Source organism: Elephantulus edwardii, unplaced genomic scaffold (genome assembly GCF_000299155.1).
Source record: "Elephantulus edwardii isolate Elephantulus edwardi_28Jun2011 unplaced genomic scaffold, EleEdw1.0 scaffold00062, whole genome shotgun sequence".
Taxonomy (NCBI): domain Eukaryota; kingdom Metazoa; phylum Chordata; class Mammalia; order Macroscelidea; family Macroscelididae; genus Elephantulus; species Elephantulus edwardii.
In genome coordinates this window covers 7003704-7024581 of record NW_006399812.1, presented here as the reverse complement: position 1 = coordinate 7024581, position 20878 = coordinate 7003704, and the positions used below count along the sequence as shown (strand labels likewise).

Sequence of the window (20878 nt, the reverse complement as noted above, 5' to 3'; positions counted from 1 at the left end):
CAGTGACTGGGGTAATCAGGATGGGTGTGTCAGAGGCAGTGTGATTGGCACAGGACAGAGTAGAGTTTAGGGTGGTTGTACATAGGGTCGCTATGAGTCGCAAATGACTCGACGGCACATAACAACAGCAATTCAAATTATTTCACTCAATATTCTGGTATAAATTCTTAGGTTGCTCTTTTTGTTGTCTTTATAGCAGCAACTAATTAAAAAGAAGTTGGTTTAAGAAAATGTAAATTGATTTGTTCTATGAGGGCAAACTCTTTATTCTGGGCAAAGTAGCAAATACCCTGATATTCTGAAAGAAGTGGTTGTTTAAATGAATAAAAATTATAGTGATAGTTTTTATTTTGTTGTAGAAAAAGACATCACTTTTCCATTTAGAGCTAGAAAATGTAATAAGTTTTTAGGAAATGTCATTTTAGCTTGCATAGTTTCAGGTATTGTCATGTGCTGTTGAATGAATTCAGGCTGTAGTGACTCTGTGTTAAATACTCTAGGACTTAACCTAGGCTCACATTTTTACAGTGGGAGATAATCAGGGCTTTTCAACTGAGCAAATAAGGCTGGGTTCAAGTTGTTGACTTCTTAGTAACCGAGGGCTTAACTCTTGCACCATTATAGCTGCTTATTCTAGTATTAAGGCTCTTTAACCAGACCTTAATTTCAGATTTCTTTTGTTGAAGTAAAATGTTTCCAAAACTTTTTACTTACTACCGTTTTCAGTCAGATCTTTATGGAATACAATTTTGAAATGTTAAATGCATTCTTAACCTTTAGGGTTTAATAAGTAAAATGAATATACTACTCTAAAGACCAGGCACAAAGTAGCTATCAGTAAAATACAAGATTCTAGGCTATTCTATAACCTGCTCATAATTACGATATCTTTCTGCTGAGTTATTGTTCATCCTTCCTAAATTCTTGATCTTTTATTTTACACTTAGCAGTTGATGGGTATTTGATTTATTAAGCAAACATAATACTGCTCTTCACTGTACATTTATTTTAGTTTTTCATGTTAAAACTGAATTGTTGAAAGGATCTTTCCTCTTCTCATTTGATGTTGTAATAAGTCTTGGAGCACCTGTTCACATAAACTGTGTTATGCTGAAGATTTTTAAAAAGTACTAATTAAACTGAATCCTTCCCTTAAAACCAGAAAGACCATTTTATGCTGGATAGATTTCCACTTACGTGAAGTAATTTACATAAAGTTATTTGTACAGCTGCAAAAGTCTTATACTACAGTTAAATTTAGAAACAACAAAAACTGTTGGATATGGGATGAGAAACCAGTGAATGCTGAATCATTCAACTCAAGGGAAGTGCATGATGTGGAATTCAATACTTGCTTTTTCCTCATTTGCAGTCAAGTTAACATTGTTGCAGTATCAAAGTCCAACCACCGGTCTCTTTCCCACTAAAACGTGTGGAAATGATGAGAAGGCCAAGATCCACGACAGCCTGTACTGTGCTGCTGGAGCTTGGGCGCTGGCTCTCGCGTACAGGTAAGGCTTTGTGTTTTCTGCTGGAAACTCTTTAAGTCGAGATACTCCAGTCAAGTTGGACATTTCTCCTTTGGCTCTACTGCTGACTCCTTTATAACTTGTTCGCATCCCTCAGTCATGTCCCATCCCTTCTAGTGTTTAACATTCTATGATTTTGTTATAAAATTTTTGACTCTAGCTTTCCAATCCAGCATTTGTTTTTGTCATAATTAATTGCCCATTCACGTTAAGTTGATTAATTTCAGTGGAGAGGGAGTCATGGTGATTAAATTTGATAGATGAGAAACTGGAGCCCAGAGTAGTTAACAGAGTTTGCTTTGGTTTTTTTCTATAATTTGTTTATTTCTGTTTGGTATTTATCCCACTTCAGTTCTCTGGGTTATCAGTTTCAAGTCAAGCAATTACAAAGTGCAGCCCTTTTTGTTGTTCTGTGCCATTGAGTTGGAACTCGTTGCATACCCTCCAGCGAGCAGAGGCAGTAAGTCAGACAGGGGGAGATTGCCTGGATTTCACCTGTAGAGCAGCTGGTGGATTTGAATCATGTGCCTCTGGGAAGGTGGTGCAACGCCTTGCCCACTAGGCCACCAGAACTCCCCATAAAGGAAAGAAGAAAATCCTTTCACAATGCGAAGTTTATTTCTTTCAACACTGGGCTGAAGTACAACAGTACTGTTGAGAAGTGTGCAAGATTGAACAGTGTTTTGTTCTCAGTGACACCTAATAATAGAAACAAACATTTGTATAAAGTACCTAATATATAAATACCTTCTGTGGGCACTGTATACATCCAGGTTTTGTTATTTAAAAACAAAACAAAAGATACTAGTCCATTTTAACCATTAAGATTGGGTTTGTTGTTGTTGTGTACTTTTTTGAGTCAGAACAGACCCATAGGAGACCCTCCAATAGGTTTTCAGAGGCAGTTAATGTCACAGGAGGAGATTGTCCATCCTTCTCCCATGGAACAGCTGGCAGATTCAAATTGCATGCCTTCAGGATTACAACATGATTTCTTATCTCTAGGCCACCAGAGCTCCTAAAATAAGAATGTATACATTAGTGAGGAGGTCCCGGCACAGGCTGGTGGCATCAGGGGAGGAGGTCCTGGCACAGGGCAGCAGCGTCAGGAGAGGAGAATGAGAGAGACCCAGAGAAGGAAGAGGAACTGGAACTGAAAAGAGTTCTCTTTTTATAGGGACTCTGCCTATGATAGTGGCCCAGAGTATAGCTCATATCAACAATGGTCATGTGGTCCTGTCCATCTGGATGATGGAGAATACTGGTCTAACAGGGTAGCTCCTTTAAAGGACAATCCCTCCGACCTGTCTTCAAGAACAGCATGGACAAGACATACAGGAATTTATATAAAAAGGCCTGTAGTTCTGTTTCCCATACACAAGAAAACTTCTGAGGCCATCCGTGATCAACTGTGAGTTGTCCATGTCAGTCTTAATGAAAACACATGGTTCTAAAGGAATAGTGAGACCTGATCAGTTCATAATTTCAAATGAATTATCATAGGCAGGTCGTTTTTTATTACAGAAGAACATTTCCTGAGAGAGCGCCAATTTGATTGTGACGAAGTTTGTCTGTCACATTTGTCTCTTTGTTTTACTACCTAAAAATCAAAGAATAGCTTTCTCTAGAAATATTCTTCTGCATATATATATATAAAAACATACAATTCAGCAGTTGCTGCTTGTGCAATTTAGGGCCACTGAGTTGATTAATTTGCAACCATTCTAACTTACCTTTCCTAAATTGTTCCCTCATTAAAGATTCTCTGCTGGCCTTTGGAGTTGGTGTTGTAAACTTGATCACATATAGTTAGTTTTTCAGGGTGTTCTGGTCAAGAAAAATCTTTATTATTTAAGCTAACCTATTGTTGAGTTTTAAGACTTCAGAGATTATATTTGGCATAGGTTTAAAGATTATCTCAGGTCAGAAGTTTCAGAGATTCATTCACCCGCCAGGATTTCAGAAAACCTCAAGTCCAGGAGAATTTGAAATTCTGTTCAACACTATCCTTTGGATTAGCATTCTTCTGTGCAGTCTTTGATCCATATGTTCAGTGGTGGTAGCCAGATAGAGTGGAGTTCTTCTGGTCTCTTGGCAGGGCAGGCAGTTGTTTGTGGCGGCAGCTAACCAAACGTTCTGTATCCAACTCCTGTTCCTGAGTAACCTTCCTCTCTTCCAGTTAAGTGGGGGCTGCTGTTGTGATTTGAGGAGCCGCTTGCTTGCAGGCTCCTAGCACCCAGGCACTTTGCAGGGCAGCTTAACTTTGAACTAGATCAGTGAACATCATACATTAGTATTAGTTTTGATTTTACATATTACATAGTAAGAATTTGGTAGGTGGTGGTGGTTTCTTTTTAATCCAAGAACTCTCAGTTTTTTCTGATGAGATTTAATGGTACTTACTCTTTTGCTTCATGCTATTTGGCTTATGAAAGATTTCATAGGAGAGCCCTAAATTCAGATAACAAGAACGAAATACTAAATAATATCCTAAATGTACTAAAATCATCTAGTTACTGTTTCTACTAGCTTTTACTAGTGTCACTGAGAAAAATAAGTTCATTTACATATTCTGCCTAAGTGCAGTATGTTGTTGTTGTTGTTGTTGTTGTTAGGTGCTGGCGTCTGTTGTTTGGTGTCTGGAGTCTGTTGTTTTGTGTCTCTAACTCACCAGCATTTCAGACAACAGAAGAAAATCCTGCTTGATCTTATACAATATAATTTCATTGTTGTGAAGGCGTGGTAAGGAATTGTGCTGCCACCAGAGGCACATGGCTTAAAAGGCCAACTACTCTGTGGGAGAAAGGTGGGCAGTTTCCTCCCATGTGATAATACTGCCTCTGAAAAAACCTTTGCAGGGTCAGCATTCCCTACAACAACATTGTTGCCACTAGTGTTGGGAGGTGAGTGTCTTTAGAACATGAGCAATACCTTTGCCAAGTGGTCAACCTTGGCAAATGAGGCAAACTGATGCCTTTTATCTCCTTATATAAAAGAGTGGAACATATCACGATGCTAACTTCTTTACCAAAATGTCAAACATGAGTCTACCTGTGAGTAAATGATTCTTTTTTGTGTTTGTGTTGTTTATTTCTTGAAGAAAAATTCTAGATAGGCTGTCCCCAGTACAATTCAGGAAGAAGGGGTATCTTGCAGAAAGAAATCAGTGCGTTTACTCTGAGTTACAAATGTGATTTCTTTTAAGACAACTTGACTGGACCCTTATAAAGTATAAGTATCTTAAAGAGTGGGGGGAGAAAGAAAGTCAGGGGAATGATGAAAAGCATGAATATGACAACTAAATGCCTTATGTGGTCTTTATGCATGACCATTATACAGACATGTGTCTTTATATGTGACCTGTCATACGTTTCCAAAGATAGTACGTTTTTAAATAATTGGACATAGAAATGTATACTGTATGCCAGGTGTTTTTGTTGTTAGGTGCCATCGAGTCAAGTACAACTCCTAGAGACCCTATGAACAAAAGATCTGAACCTTGTTCTTTAAATATCGTCACACAATGTTATACTTGAGTTGTATTTTTATGAGTGTGAAATGCTGCTTTAGATAGATATGAAATTAACATTGCCTATTGTAAAAACACATTATGAATATTTGCATATAGCTTGTGATCAGTAAGTTTATTGAGTTGAAATAAATTTAAGTTTCTTTTTTTTTTTAAATTGAAAACACTCTTCAGATCACTCTACTACTTCAGTTTGCATGCACACAGCTTGCTAAAGAGAACAAAATCTTATTAGTTTCCATTGGGTGAATGTACCATAATTTCTCAGTCCATTCGTTTGTGATTGGACATCTGGGCTGTTTCCATGCTCTTGGGATGGTGAATAATACTGCTGTGAACACTGGTGCACAAGTCTCTGTTTGTGCCTCACTTCTCAGTTTCTCAGGGTATATTCCAAGCAGTGAAATAGCTGGGTCATATGGAATTTCTATGTTCACCTTTTTTTGGGGAAGTGCTAAACTGCCTTCCAGAATTGTTGTACCATTTTACAATTCCACCAACATTAAAAAAAAAAAGAGTTTCTTTCTCCTCCACATCCTCTCCAACATTTATTATTTGCTGCCCTGTTAAACTTTGCCACTGTTCCTGGAGTGAGATGGTACCCGATTGTGGTTTTGATTTGCATCTCTCTTATTTCCAGTGATTTGGAGCATTTCTTGATGTGTCTGTCTGCCATTTGCTCTGTTACTACACAGTACACGGGAGCAATGATTTTGTAAACTATTTTCTAACTTTTGGGGGGACTGGAGAGCATTATGCTGAATGAACTAACTCAGTCCCACAAGAACAAATATTGTATAAAACCATTATTGTAGAATGAGTGTAAGGATCCAAGGGGGGGAGGGGAGAGTGGAAGCAGAGAGATGAGGATGTGTTGGGAGGGGGCATTAATCATGGAGCTGTACAATTTGATGAGAGGGTGAGGGAAATTGGAAGAATCTGTTCTGGAAAACCATGCATTAGAATTTTGTAAGTAAACTAATAAAAAAAAGTCGGTTGCTATTAAAAAAAAAATCTTACTAGTCTCTTGTGGCAAAGAGATGACTTCCTTTGAGTCATCACACTCACTTTAAATCCTAAAAAAGGTAATAAATGCATCATATTGGCTCAAATATCTTTACTGAACTGCAACTGATTTTTAATAATTCTGAATAATAATATTATTCTCATTTCCATATTATTTTTTTCAAAAAAGGATAGAAAGTAAACATTATAAAAATGGAAGAGAACTTTTTTTTGCATTGCATTATCCTGGAATATTTTAACCTCAGTTTGATCTTTGTTGAAATTGGGAACAGAGAAAATTATTTCAAGGATAGTTTTAGAAAAACTTGATTTTAGTTTTTTCCAATTTCCTTTTCATTATTAGATGTTGTAGGAATGTTATATATAATATTTCTTTGAATCCATAACCCCCCAGTTCCACTATTTATGTTTTATTTTCTCCATATGTCAATGCCTGTTCCTGTGTGTTCATGCCAGAATTTCCTTCTGCTAATACACTTGATTTTGATATTAGGTAGTGAGAGGAAGTTTTTGAGCAAAAACACGCTAGTTTTATTGCAGTGGCTATATACAGAATGGTAAATAATTTATGCTTTATTGACATTCATAATATGTTAAAATGATAATCATTATTACCTGTAGTAGTCTGTGAGATAATGTGGTTGGAGGTAGAAGAAGAGATAATTATGGTATAATTTTTAAGAAGACAGGTCATATGTTCTATCAAGGAGTATACTGCCAAGTAATTGAAATAATGAGTAGCCCCTTTTATTTTTTCATATTTTGTTAAGCTCCATTTTATAAAGGTCACTGACTCATAATATAAAGGAATTTATAGACAGATGAACATATTAACCCCATTTAATTGTTGAGCTTTGCCTGTTTCCTTTTTTTCTTTTCTTAAGGCAGGAAGTGTAAACTGTGGAATGAATTGGTTTTAAATTAAATCTGACAGTATAACGTTTTAGTCTCACACACATCATAAATTTTCAAGGCTTTTTAAAAAATTGGTTTGCATACGAAGTTCATATACATTGTGTTTCACATTGTTCTCTATTCACATTGTGTTTCATATACTTATTCTCATGCATTAGGTTTTATAAAATTAATTACCATTGGACTTGCTCATCATTACCCTTTCTTTTTACCCAGACCCTTCCCATTTCTTCCCCCGTCCTTCTACCACCAAAGTATACAACCCTGTGGTTTCTTCCCTACCCATCCTCAGCCCTCCACTCCCACCCCACCTTGAGTTCCCATACATGTTTTAATAGTTAACCTTCTATTTTTACAATAATGGTCTTAAGTAGTATTTGTCCTTAGGATACTGGGTTAATTCACTCAATAGAATGCTCTCCAGTTAATATTTTGGCCTAGTAAAGAATGTAAAGATGACATTGCTTAGAAGAGGGAAATATATTGTTAGGAAGGGTACAGAGTGTATACAAGGGAATGGGAAGACTTAAGAGAAACTAAGATATAGAAATAAGTGAAAAGTAGAAGCATATTAGAAATGTTAAGTACTAATACTTTTAATTTCTACTTTCTGTTTGTCTTGAGCCCACTACCATTGAATTGATTTTGACTCATAGTCACAATATAGTACAGAATTTGAAGGCTGTATATGTTTGTAAAAGCAGAATGGCTGATGGATTTGAACTGCCTGTCTTTTAGTGGCCTAGTGGTAAGAAGCTGCACTGTAGTCCCAAAGGAACAAGGCTCAAATCCACTAGCTGCCTCCCAGGAGAATGATGAGTAATCCCCTTCCATACAGTTTAGTGCTTCTCAAAACCTGCTGGATGGTTTGTCAGCTATGGGTTGGTTCTAACTCTAGTTAGCAGTTGGATATCTTAACCACGGTGGAATCAGGATATATGTACCTACTTAAAAAATTTCATAACTCACAAATAAAAAGCACAAATACAGAGAAAAAATCTCTATACCATAGTTGGAAGCAATTTTTAGCACCCATTTCAGTAGCAGATCAAGTAGAGAGCAAAACCAGTGAGAATATAGGGGATTTTAATAAGTCTGCCTAACACTTCAATCTCATAGACATTTGTAGAGCAGTACTACACTAAGTAAGTATAGAATACAAACGTGCTTGAGAAACCTTCACCGAGATCAGATGCTGAGATTGTTCCAGTAAATATTGAAGCACAAACACACAGATCATGATCTCTGACTAAAATGGAATTAAATTAGAAAAAATAAGTGTTTAAGAAGCCCAAAATATTTAGCAATGAAACTGTGTACTCCAAAATAACCACTGGTCCAAGGATAAATAACCATGGCAATTTGAAAGTGTTTCAAACTGATGAATAATGCAAATAAAATGAGTACACAGACATCTCTGATCAGAGAGTAAAATACACAAATAAATAAAAACCTCAACATTTTTTGCTAATGTGTCCTAACAGCATTTGAATGTTACTGTTATACATCTGGCCTTGGCATATGAAAACTGGGTTGTTGCTGGAGCCCAGAGTAGCATATGACACACCAGTGTTAGTAGGAGACCCATTCAAAACTAAGTCTTCACAGTTTCTAAAGAGTAAATAGTCTCAAGTTGAATAAAACTATCTGTATGGCTGTTTTGGCAGTCTAAATAATTTGGCCACTGTAAAAAGAGCAAGGGCCCCTTGAGGAATGCCATATCTGACCTTTGCCAGCTTCACAGCAGGGAACTGTTCTCATCCAAAGCATCATAACACAAAATCCATTCCCATGTGGCCAGACACTCTCCCATGCCTCTTTCTCCTCATCTCAACACCAATATCCAATATTAGTGCTTTGCTGGTCCAAAATCCAAAGTGATAGCTCACAGACCACACAGAACCATACTGGGGATGTCAAAAGTTTATAATTCAGATTAATAACAGCATATAATTAAGACATTTCCCAAAATGTGCACACAGACACCCCAGTCTCAAGCCTCTCTGCAGTCCCTAGTTTTCTGTTCTGCCACTATTGGCGTCCCAACTACCCTCCGCCCTCAAGTCTCATGCCACGTCAATTCTCCAGTTCAGCCATCACTGCTACTGCTGTCCTAATGCATGCTCTCAATTTTTGTTGGGTTGGTGGAGGTCACCTTCCTCTTCTGATAGGGGAAGATTCTGTTTCTGCAGCTAGAGCGCTTCAGTATTGGCAAGGCTAGCCAGTCCCTCTATGGATTTTTGAGACTGGTCAGTCTCCTTGTGGAATAGTTGATAGCCAATCCCCTTCTGGATAGACTAACACGTTCTATTTGCATAGTCTTGCCTGTCCACATAGCAACATCAAATAAGGGCTAGAGAAATATGTTGAAAGATAAACTCCATAGACACTAAAGCAGAGGGGCAAATCCTGCCATTTTATCCCACAAATGAGTTTTCAGTGATTCTCTTTTCCATTTTCCCTTCCTCCTTCCTTCCTGTTTTCTGTACTATTACAGTTGACATGGTGGCTGTTACAGTGTTACAGTGGGCTCAAACATAACAGTGATTGTGAGGATGATGCAAGACTGGACAGTATTTTGTTCTGTTCTATATAGATTTGCCATGAATCTGACATAGCATGGCAGCATTTAATGTTCCAGTTGCTACCTAACAATTCTTTCTGCCTCTGTTCTTTTTCCTCTTACATCTGAACATCTAATATACTTAAGTCTCTACCTAAGATACAAATGAAACTACGCAACTTTCTTCCTTAAGACCATTTACTGGTTTCATGCTGTCTATATTTAGTGTTGATTCCCAAACATGACACACAAAACTCAGTATTAATTGTTCTATCTCAGATTTCATCACCATTTTTACCTACTGTATTGATACCGAAAATTAATAGTTCTGTGTATAAGACATGCTAACCTGTGGCTTTGTTCTTAGTATTCTGTCTGTTGTTGTTGCGTACTGTGGAGGTGAAACGGATGCCTGGCAGATCCTTCAGTGAGTTTTCAGAGACAGTAAATAGAACAGAAGGAGAATGCCTATCCTTCTCCAGCAGAGCTTCTGGTAGTTTTGAACTGTGCAATGCAGTTCCTTACCACTAAGCCACCAGAACTTATTACTGTGTCTAGAAAAAAATCTCTCTTTTTCTATGGCTGTTTTACTTACCTTTAATCAATAGTTCCTAGTCTTTTTGAACTTTATTTTAAATTATGCTCCTCTTTTTGTTATACTTCCGTTTAAATCTCAACATTGACTCATCTTATGTTGTTACCCATGTGTCTATTCAACTGTGAACTCCCTGTGCCTAGAGAAAATAGAGCCTAAACTATTTAGAAAACCACATTATAATTTATTGAGATAGAAGTGTTAAAAGCCATTTCTAACTATCATCTGTATTTTTCTATTTTTTCCTTAGTATCATTTTTGCTTTGTGAATTTTTCATCCCTATATTGGTGGTCATTGTCCATCTCTCTGATGCATAACAAGTGATTGCAAAGACCATAGCCTGTATCAGATGCACTTTAGTCTCCAGAGAGACACCATTGCTCTTCAGTACTTTGGAGAGGTCCCTAACAGCAGACTTTCCCATGGCAATACGCCTTTTAATTTCCTGGCTGCTGGTGCCAAGAGTGTTGATTGTGGAGCCAAGCAAACTAAAGCTGTGAACAATCTCAATCTCTTCACCAAACATCCTGATGCTGCCAATTGAGAGAGTTGGACAATGACCAAGGAGGATAGAAGGAGAATTGATGCCTTTGAACTGTGGTGCTGGAGAAGAGTATTGAGAGCACCATGGACTGCTAGGAAAGCAAACAGATTCATCCTGGAAAGGGTTAAACTGGGCGGCTCCTTGGAGGCAGGGATTCTGAGGCTCCATCTGACATACTTTGGACATGTTGTAAGGAGAGACCGGTCCTTGGAAAAGGACATCATGCTTTGGAGGGTGGAGGGACAGCGCAGGAGGGGAAGGCCCTCTATGAGGTGGATTGATTCAGTGACTGGGGTAATCAGGATGGGAGTATCAGAGACAGTGCGACTGACACAGGACAGAGCAGAGTTCTACAGGGCTGTTATATAGGGTTGCTATGAGTCGCAAGCGACTCGACGGCACATAACAACAACAATTATTGGTTGTGTATATATTTAAAATGGTCTTTCTTATGAGCCATTCCTTTTATGACACTTTATTAAAATGCATACTCCATTTACTTTTAATATTATTCATTTGATTGTACTCAAGCCTGCCATCTTGCTATTATTTTCTATTTGTACTTTCTATTTTGTTTGTATTTTACTCTTTCCAGCAATGATTTAAGAGTGTTTTTGAGCATCCCATTTTATTTACCCATTGTCTTCTTAACTGTACACATAATTGTTGTTCAATTTTGCTCTGGTGCTAAACACTCTGTCCCTAGTATGTTGTTGGTGCTGCTGTTGAGTTAGAACCAACTCATCGCTAAATTTCCAGTGGGTTTCTAGAGACTGTAAATTGCATGAGAGGAGATTGCTCATATTTCTTCCACAGGGAACCTTGTGGATTCAAGTTGGATGTGCAACACCTTACTTGTAGGCCACTAGAATTCCACTGTGTATGAACATTCATTTTGAGTCAACATTTTACCTAAATTTTGCACTTGTTATCTGTTATTTCACATTTTGTCAAGATATTTTATATTGATAATTCCCATCTCACCCTGATGTATGTTTTGTTCTGAACAAGGAGTATCTTTTAAGGGAATTATAAGAAGTTAAAAAAAAATACTGTTGTACCATTTTTCAATACTTTTCATTCTTTATGTAGATCTGAATTTCTACATAGTTTTCCTTAATAGGAAATATATCCTACATTTTGTATAGACTACATATAGACTGATTTTACTAATCTAAAAATACTTTCCTTTTTTTTTTAAGAAAAAAAGCTGTTTTGTTGTACGTAGAATTCAGTTTTGAATTTTTTTCCTTTGACCACCCTTTAGATATAATTTCTTTCATCTTCTGACATTTTTGACCCTGATGAATAGCCAGTCTACCCGGTATTCTTCCCCTAAATACTTTTTTGAATTTTTAGACAAGTAGTGTGAAAGCTACATAGTTTTTACAAAGTGAACAACCTCCACTTATTAGTTTTCTTTGTTCACATATGTGTACATTATATTGTCACATACATATTATTTTTAAATAAATCCCACATTTTCTTTCAATATTTTTCCCATCTATCTGGCTCTTAGTGCTCAGGCTGTTCGTTCATAGGGTTGCTGTGAGTCATCTACAACTCGACGGCACCAAACAACAAAAACAACATCTGGCTCTTAGACATTTTTAAAAAATATTTCTCATATGTGATATGTGTGGATGTTACTATTTAAAAAAATGTGTTCATCTTGCCTTGTACTTAGTTTAATTCATGAATTAATGTTTTAACATTTGAAAAATTTTTACCTATTATCCATTTAAAAAAAATTTTTCTCAGTTCCTACTTTTGTTGCATTGTCAAACTCAAACTCATTGATGTGTAATTGAATCCAACCCTTACCGACCTTCCATTGAGTTTCTGAGGCTGTTAATCTTAACAAGAGAATGCCCATCTATCTCCGCACAGCCACTAGTGGATTTAAACCACAACCTTTTGGTCTCAACATGTTACAGACTCTGCTTCTGGACCTCCTGGGACCGTGTTTACATTTATATTGATTAAATGAACCACTTATTTTTGAACAATACTGTCACATTATTATTCCACTCGGGTTATTTCTCTTAGTCTGTTTTCAAATCCCTTTCTCTCTCTCTCTTTTTTTTTTTTTTGTGTACCACTTTCAGTCATTAAGTAAATGGTGTTTTTTTTTTTTATTATAGTTATTGTACTTTTAATTTCTACTACTTATATCTGGCCTTTTGCTATAATTTCCAGTCCTTAGTCTACATTCCTTATGTGTTCACTCTGTCAGGGTGCCTTTTTCCTTGTCTGTTTGTTACTTTCACACTTGAAACATACTTAAAATAACTAATTTGAAATCCATCTGCTAAATCAAGTGCTGGAACCATTTCAAAATCAGTTTCTATTGGTTTGGGGGACTAACATAATATTACCTATTTGCAGATCTTTACATTTTGTTAATATACTGGACTTTATAGTTATAGAGACTGGGTTTTTTTGAAGCATTCATTTTTATTCCATTCAGCAGTTTAGTTAGTTACTGGCTAATTACCTTTTCCTTGGCTTGGTTTTATACTTTGTTGATGTCATTCTTTTTTTTTTTTAGATTTCCATTCATTCCTTGTTGCACTTTTCTCCCTGCCCAGGCACACCCCCCCCCCCAGTTGGCTCCTCTTTTTGAAAAGTAAAAGAAAAATTCTTTCTTTGGTATACAATCCCCCCGCACCCTTCCCACAGCCCCGAGTACACTCCACTATGCAACCTCAGTTGTGGACTTTTATGATCATATATCGTTTTTTAATTATTCTTTCCCTCATCTGTTTCAATGCGGTATACACAATTTGTCCAGTTTTTCTCAGTCTTACCCCAACCCTGATATCAACCCTATTTTACAGCAGTGGCACCATGCAGTATTTGTCCTTTTGCAGATGTCATTCTTTAGTCTCTACAACCTGACGTTACACAATTCCAATCCTTATTTCATCGACTAATGCTGTGAATGCTTAGTTTTTTTTATTTGGTAAAGTGGAATTACAAGTATCCCAGCCCTGTCCTTTCCTAGCTCTAATTTTTTTTTTAACCTCTTAGTAGCTACTCTCTGATAACATTTAAGTAGCCCTGCCCTGTTTATATATTGCACAGCCTTCAAGTGACTAAACTTCAAGTTTACAGCCTTCTGTAAACATCTAATGCTGCCTTCTCTTATTTCCTGCTCTGCAGATTCAGCTCCCTCAGTTCCCCTGGAATTTGAGCTCTGCTTTAACTTGGTGGAAGTCCCATGCTTTGTTTGCATTCCATCTTGCTCTGAAAAGTTATCCCCAGGCCAAACCTCAGCATCACTGTAGGCTCACCTAAAGTCTTCCTTACTTGTCTTGTGCCACCTCTTGTCCAATGCCTAAAACAGTTGCTTTACTTATATGATTTTATGACTATTTCAAGGAACATTTTTATTTGTCTTAGCTGGAGCTATGTATATTTGTATTTTTTTCTTTCCCAGAACACTTTGAATTCTTTTTTAGGAACAAGTATTAATTTAAAATTTTAATAATATGAAATATTATTTTAAATAATTAATTAATAGGAAATATTATCCTGTAATAATTGTCCTATTAAAAATTTCCCCAAAGCCTATATATCAGTATGAAATACTCTTTACTAAAATATAACAACAAACCCGTCCTTTATATAGCTAATGTTAGCCTTCAACTATATATTGTCCATCATCATCTCTTGTTTGGATTATTATAACTACCTTCAAAATCCAAAATTTAATTTCTCCAACATGTTCTCTTCATTGGATCCAGGGTGATTTTGGTGCATAACTCTACCTGTGCCCTTGCCATTTCAGCTGAACTCCCCTGTCCTTCCTTGCCACTGATGGTTTTTACACTCTTGTCTGTTGGATTTTACTTTTCTTGTTTTCAGAGGCTTTGTTTGTCTTGCCCACTATCTTATCCCCCAAAAGTCACAGTGTTTCCTCACATAACACACAAGCAAATGAATGAGAAAATAATATCTTTTTCTGAAAACACATTTATTTTTAATCAGAACCAACTCTTAGCTGACCTATCATTGGATTTTCAGAGACTATAAATCATATGGGGCAAGGCTGGGAGGCAGATAGGAGAAGTGGTTGCCTGTCTTCTGTTGAGCAGCTGGTGGATTTGTCTTGTCTACCTTTGAGCTCTGTTGACTTAGTGGTAAGAAATTGTACTATAATCCCAAAGTCGCATGGTTCGAATCTGCCAGCTACTCTGCAGGAGACCCAATGGACAGTCTCCTCCCATGCCATTAACTGCTTCTGAAAACCCTCTGGAGGGTCAGCTGTGGGTCGGTTCTGCCTCGATGGCACCCAACAATAAACATCACCACTTTGAGTTCACAGCACCGTTCCTTATCCACTAGAGTATGAGAGCTCAGTATGTGTTAATAGACTCTTAATAATTATTACAAAAACCCCAAATGTAGATCTTTTGGTAGATATTATATTGTAAATATTTCAGGTTGCATGAAGGGAGTATTTTCACTCACGCTTTCTATTTGAGAAAGTGTTATAATGATCTATATTTTCTAAGACTGTTTTTCTTTGTGGTTACAATGTAGTTTTCTCATTTTTTAGTTAAAAATGTTTCTGTTAGTTTTGAATTTGAAAGTTTACAAATCTTAATAGTTTTAAATACAATTATTTATAGACTTTTTATAATATTAATTATCATTAATTCATTAATTACAGTGTCTAATCATCTCTTCATTGTTTATTACCTTTCCTTTCACCCAACTTATTTTCTTCCTTCAAGAATTATGGGTCATAAGACAAACAGATTAAAAAATAGCAGCTCTATTTTTAGCACTATCAAACCAAACATATATAAAAACATTGAAACTATCAAGTCAGTCAAAATGGTCTGCATCATGGCCCAAGAAAATTTAGCCTCAAATGTTTTATTTCTCAGAATTTAAACCTGTTTTAAGACTTTAATTTTTTTTATGTCTGTAAAACTTGGACTTTGGAAACTGAGATTCTTAAATTTAAATCCCTGGCTCCCATATACGAGGACGCACTGCTGGCCTACTTGTTAAGGATTCGTGCTGTCAATCCAAGGCAAGTGGTTTAAATTCATCAGCTTCTCCACCGGAGAGAGATGGACAGTCTCCCCCTGTACAATTTACATCTTCTAAAAACCTGGGGTGTCAGCTGTGTACCACTTCTGACATGATTGCATGTAATGACAATAACAAAGATTTCTACCTAGCAATTTCAAACAGATAAACCAGCTAGTAATATCTTTTTATATTTTTTAGGGTTTTTTTCTACTTTTTAAAAAAATTTTAAATTTGTATACAAAATTCATATACCATGTACATTGTGTTGCACTTACTCCTACATTACTATTTTGTTTCAAATGATCACTGGTAACATTGTGTTTTATAAAATTAATCACCATTGATCTATGATTACTACTAAGTACCCCATATTTTCAGGTCTCCATCTTCACCTTCCCCCTGCCAGTTTGCCAGCCCTCTCCCACCAAACTCTTTTATCATAGTGATTTTCTCCCCTCCTCACTTTCTGTTTCCCTACTCCCCTGCATTCTTCCCTTTCCTTCTTGGACTTATACATATCTTACTACTTATTCTTTTGTTTTTATAATAATGGTCTTATACAGGAATTGTTCTTATGAGAATTAGTTAGCATGATACCCTCTAGACTTTTTAAACGAAGGCATCTTCAACTGTATATTAAAGGGCACCCCTAGCAATATCAACATATGATGGATTAAAGAAGTTCTAGCACTTTCTTAATTTGAAGTTCCTTGAATCTAAGTGGCTATTGCTTAACTTAAGGGGATTGGTATTAAAATTGCCTCAACTATAACAGTGAGTTAAAAGAGAATATCTAAGTGAATTTTCCCATGGTAGACGTGTCCTTTTAAGCTTTATCCAAGTACATATAGAAGATATTGTTTGTTATTTTTATAGTGACTAGATTACTTCCTTAAAAGTATTGAGCTTTGGGTAAGAAATCTGCACAAATTTAGCCTTTGAAATTTTTATTGCAACCGTTCCACATTCATTGGCTGTGAAAATGGAGTTTCACTGTGACAGAATTAGTAGACATCACCAGAACACAGGATTAGTCGGATAGTCAAATACTTAATTATCAAAAGCTTTGCTGCTTTTTCCAATGCATTTCCAATTTGTTTCATTACTTATCTCTCTTACCCAGGCGCATTGATGATGACAAAGGAAGGACCTATGAGCTGGAGCATTCTGCTATAAAGTGTATGAGAGGAATTCTCTACTGCTATATGCGTCAGGCTGATAAGGTAAAAACACTATAGTGTGGACCCAGATTCTCACATCATTCTGAAGGATTAATTTAACCAATAGCTGGAGCATCTTCTAAAGAATGTACTTTTATAAAAGTAAAACCATGTCCTAACACAGTCTAGAAAAGTTAAATAAGCCTGCCTTCTGAGCTGGAGTTCTAAAACCCTGAAATTGTAAGAACATCTTAGACCAAGGATGCTTGAAAATTTTTCTTTAGACTTGTGTTTGTGTTTTATTTGGACTTGAATTTTGTCTTTTGCTTTTGATATTTGCTTGACAAGTATCTTGTTTCCCAAAAATGTATAGTAATCCTAAATTCTAACCAGTATTTAAGAAAATTACTTCTGAATTTGTGGATTGCTTTGTGTGAAGTGAACTTCAGTTTAAAAATACTGTCTTGTGTTGAATAAGTTCTATTTGAGCAATGTCCAATCATGTAGGTTCAGTGGTCCCATAAAGTTATAAAAGACTTCAGAAATCCCAAACAGAAAATGAGATGTAATAAAAAGAGCGGCTTTCCGTACGCAGAATGTATAGTTCATACTTCTTTTATACAAATCGACTGTATTGCTAGACATATAACTCTCTGCTTTTGAGTCAGGACTGACTCCTAGCTGGTGAATCAAAACTTTCTCACAGCTGAACCTCTGCTGAGGTTTCTCAGGCGGTAAATCATATAAGGGGTGATTACTCATCTTTCTCCACAGAACTCCTGGTGGGTTTGAACCCCAAGAAAGGCAAGGTCTTTGAGTTAGCAGCATAACTCCCTACAAATTGAGCCATCAGAACTCCCTTATGTCTTGGTAGTAATAATTAAGAGATTAATATTAGCTGATTCATGAATTGTATTATACTTGCTATCAGAAAAGTTTACTACATAATAGTGTATGTTTTGACTCTTGGGCAGTCGCATCCAATCTCATGTACTCTCTATCCCTAGAGTGTTCTAGCATAATCTGTTTCATTTTCTTTTGAAAGTATTGCCAGGGAGTATATCATGGTTCCCAAGCACAGTAAACCAGTGCTGGTGATAGCAACAGCAAGAGGCAAATGAGAAGTAACAATTTGGAAGCGAAACAAAGGGTATTAAGCAACTGTGAATGTGAATTAAATCCCATTGCATTTGATGCAGGCATGCTGCTCTGGACAATCATAACAGTACTCAAAACAAACAAATAATTCTCTGAGGCTACTTGAAAGCTACTTGGCTAATTTCTGCACATATCAGATGTACAGAATTGCTGATGTGGTGGGTTGAGGATCAACCACAAATTCAGCTCCCTCTTAGCAAGTTGGTGAGGTGTTCAAGATAAAGAAGAAGTGGGATCTGACTGTGATATGATGTCTGCCCAACATCCAAATCACATGGTGTCCTGCTTCACAAAATATATTGTGGATGTTAAATTATGCATTCTTGCATACTTAGTTATTTTTGCAGAGATTCATAGGCTTAGGAAATAGTGACATTGCTAAGGTTCTTGTGAAAAGTGTGCTAAGTGAATCATCTGAGAAGCTGAGCTGTATGAAGAAGATGGCATCAAGTTCAGAGGTGGACTCATCAACAACTTGATTTATGCAGATGATGTGAAAATGAGAACTTCAAACACTTGCTATAGAAAATAAAAAAGTCTAACCTTCAATATGGATTCCTTTCAACATCAAGAAAACAAAAATCCTCACCACTGATAGGTAATAGGCAGTGTCATGCTGGATGGAAAAAAGATTGACATACTCAATGACTTCATCTTACTTGGATTCACTATCAGCACACTTCATACCAACAATAAAGAAATCAAAAGATGTGTTGCACTGGGAAAATCTACTGTCAAAGACCTCTCCAAAGTGTTTAAGAGCAGTGATGCCAGTTTGAAGACTTAGGTGCAAATGATGCCAGCCATGGTCTTTGAGATTACTAGCAGTCATCTGGAAGTTGGCGGTGATTAAGGATCACAGAAGAATTCATGCCTTTGAGTTGCTGTATTGGAGAAGAGCACCGAATACATCCCATGGGCTGCCCAAAGAACAAACAAATGTGTCATGGAGAGTGTGCAACCGGTGTGCTCCTTAGAGGCAAGGATAGTCTTGTATACTTGGAACATGTTGTTAGGAGGGGCCAATCCTTGGAAATAAGACATTATGCTTTGAAACATGGAGGCTCAATGAAAAAAGCCAAGACCCTAAACATGATGGGTAGACACAGTGACCATAACAATGGGCTCAAGTGAGAGATTATAAAGATGGCTCAGGATAGGGCAGTGGTCAGATCCGTTGTACAACTTCTGTGTCTAACGTGTGCCTGATCCAGGCCATGGTCTTTGTAATTACTTGCTATGCATTAGAGAGCTGGACAATGACTAAGGATGACAGAAGAAGAATTGATGCCTTTGAACTGTGGTGCTGGAGAAGCGTCTTGGACATACCATGGACCCCCAGGAGAATAAATAGGTCTGTCTTGGAGAGGGTGAAACCAAATTTCTTTTTGAAGGCAAGGACTTTGAAGCTCCATCTCATGTACTTTGGGCATGAGGCCAAGAGGGACTAGTCCTTAGCAAAGGGCAACATGCTCAGAAGGGTGAAGGGACAGTACAGGAAAGGAAGACCCCAGATGAAATGGATTGACTCAGTGACTGGGTTATTGGTGATAGTTGTGTTGGAGTCAGTGAGGCTGGTTTAGGACAGGGCAGGGTTCAGAACTATTGTACCTATGGACAACTGTATTTTGAGTTACAGGCAACTCATAACAGCATAACAGCAACAAAAACAACATGTGCTGGGTTTTTTTTTCCTCCATCCTTAAAATATGAGGATTAGTGGTATCTCCCTCAGCATTTATGTGAGGATTTAAAGACTATGTGAGCACAGAGTAAATTTTTCTTCTCATTATTATCACCATTATTCTTTTTCCCCCACCACTGTCCTTGTTCCTTTCTAAGCCATTTAACTTCACATAAATTTTTCCAACTTTAACAGCTTTGCAAAGAAGCCTGTCTATAAATGTGTCAATAGTTTTTACCATTTAATATTATATATTAATTGTATAAATAGCTTTATGTTACATTTTAATTTATTCTTGAAAAAAGTATAAAAACTGTTAGCAAATTTTTCTTCTGAAGACCTGTATTTAAAATATAAAAATTTTTTAAAAAATTTTGTTTGTCATAGAATAAAGAAGTTTTTTTTGGATAGGAAAAACAAATTTACTCATAAGCTGGTGATAAAGAAAAGGTGACAAATGTATAAATTTTCTACTGAGAGCTGATTTTGCAAGTCATTATGGCAAATGTTTATGGATGTTTGGATTAATGTAGTGTAACATAGATTAACATTTGAATTAAACTAATACGTCATGTTACAGTACAGTAATTGTGATTAATGTTATCTTTTTCTATGTTTGAGAAATTACTATTTATTTCCACAAGTTTTATCTTATACTTGGAGCTCTGGTGGCTTACTGGTAAAATGTTGTACCACCAACCCAAAGATAAGCAGTTCTATTCTAACAGCAGCTCTGTCAGAGAAAGGTGGGCAGACAGACTCCTCCCTCCTGATTTAAAACCTCCTACCTCAAAAAACTCACTAGAGGGTCAGCTGTGAGTAACTTCAGACTTCACAATATGTAACAACAACAACAACAACTAGAATTGTGTGATTGTAAAACATTAATTAAATATTGAACATTTATGTTCATTCAATTACTAGTGGATTGTATTAGTTGTCAGTCTTTTTTTTCCCCCTATAATTATATTTTATTACTTTTCATAAACATTTACAGAGATTTTGGGTTTCCATTCATTCACCGCTGCACCATTCTCTCTACCCTCCTCCCAGTTTGTTCTTGTCCAAATGCCACAGTGCTTGTCAAAGCCAGTTCTGATTAATCTTCTTTGTCAGTGTGTCCTT

At 36.6% G+C, this 20878-nt stretch overlaps 1 protein-coding gene across 2 annotated transcripts in view; it reads left to right on the top strand.

Moving 5' to 3' along the window:
- The window catches only part of PHKB (phosphorylase kinase, beta), a 206318-nt gene that overhangs the window by 37442 nt on the left and 147998 nt on the right, over positions 1-20878 (top strand). For both annotated transcript variants that reach the window (XM_006887813.1, XM_006887814.1), the window contains exons 3-4: positions 1373-1511; positions 16875-16974. In XM_006887813.1, the coding sequence (XP_006887875.1) occupies positions 1373-1511; positions 16875-16974 (239 nt within the window). The remainder of the gene's footprint in view (positions 1-1372; positions 1512-16874; positions 16975-20878) is intronic.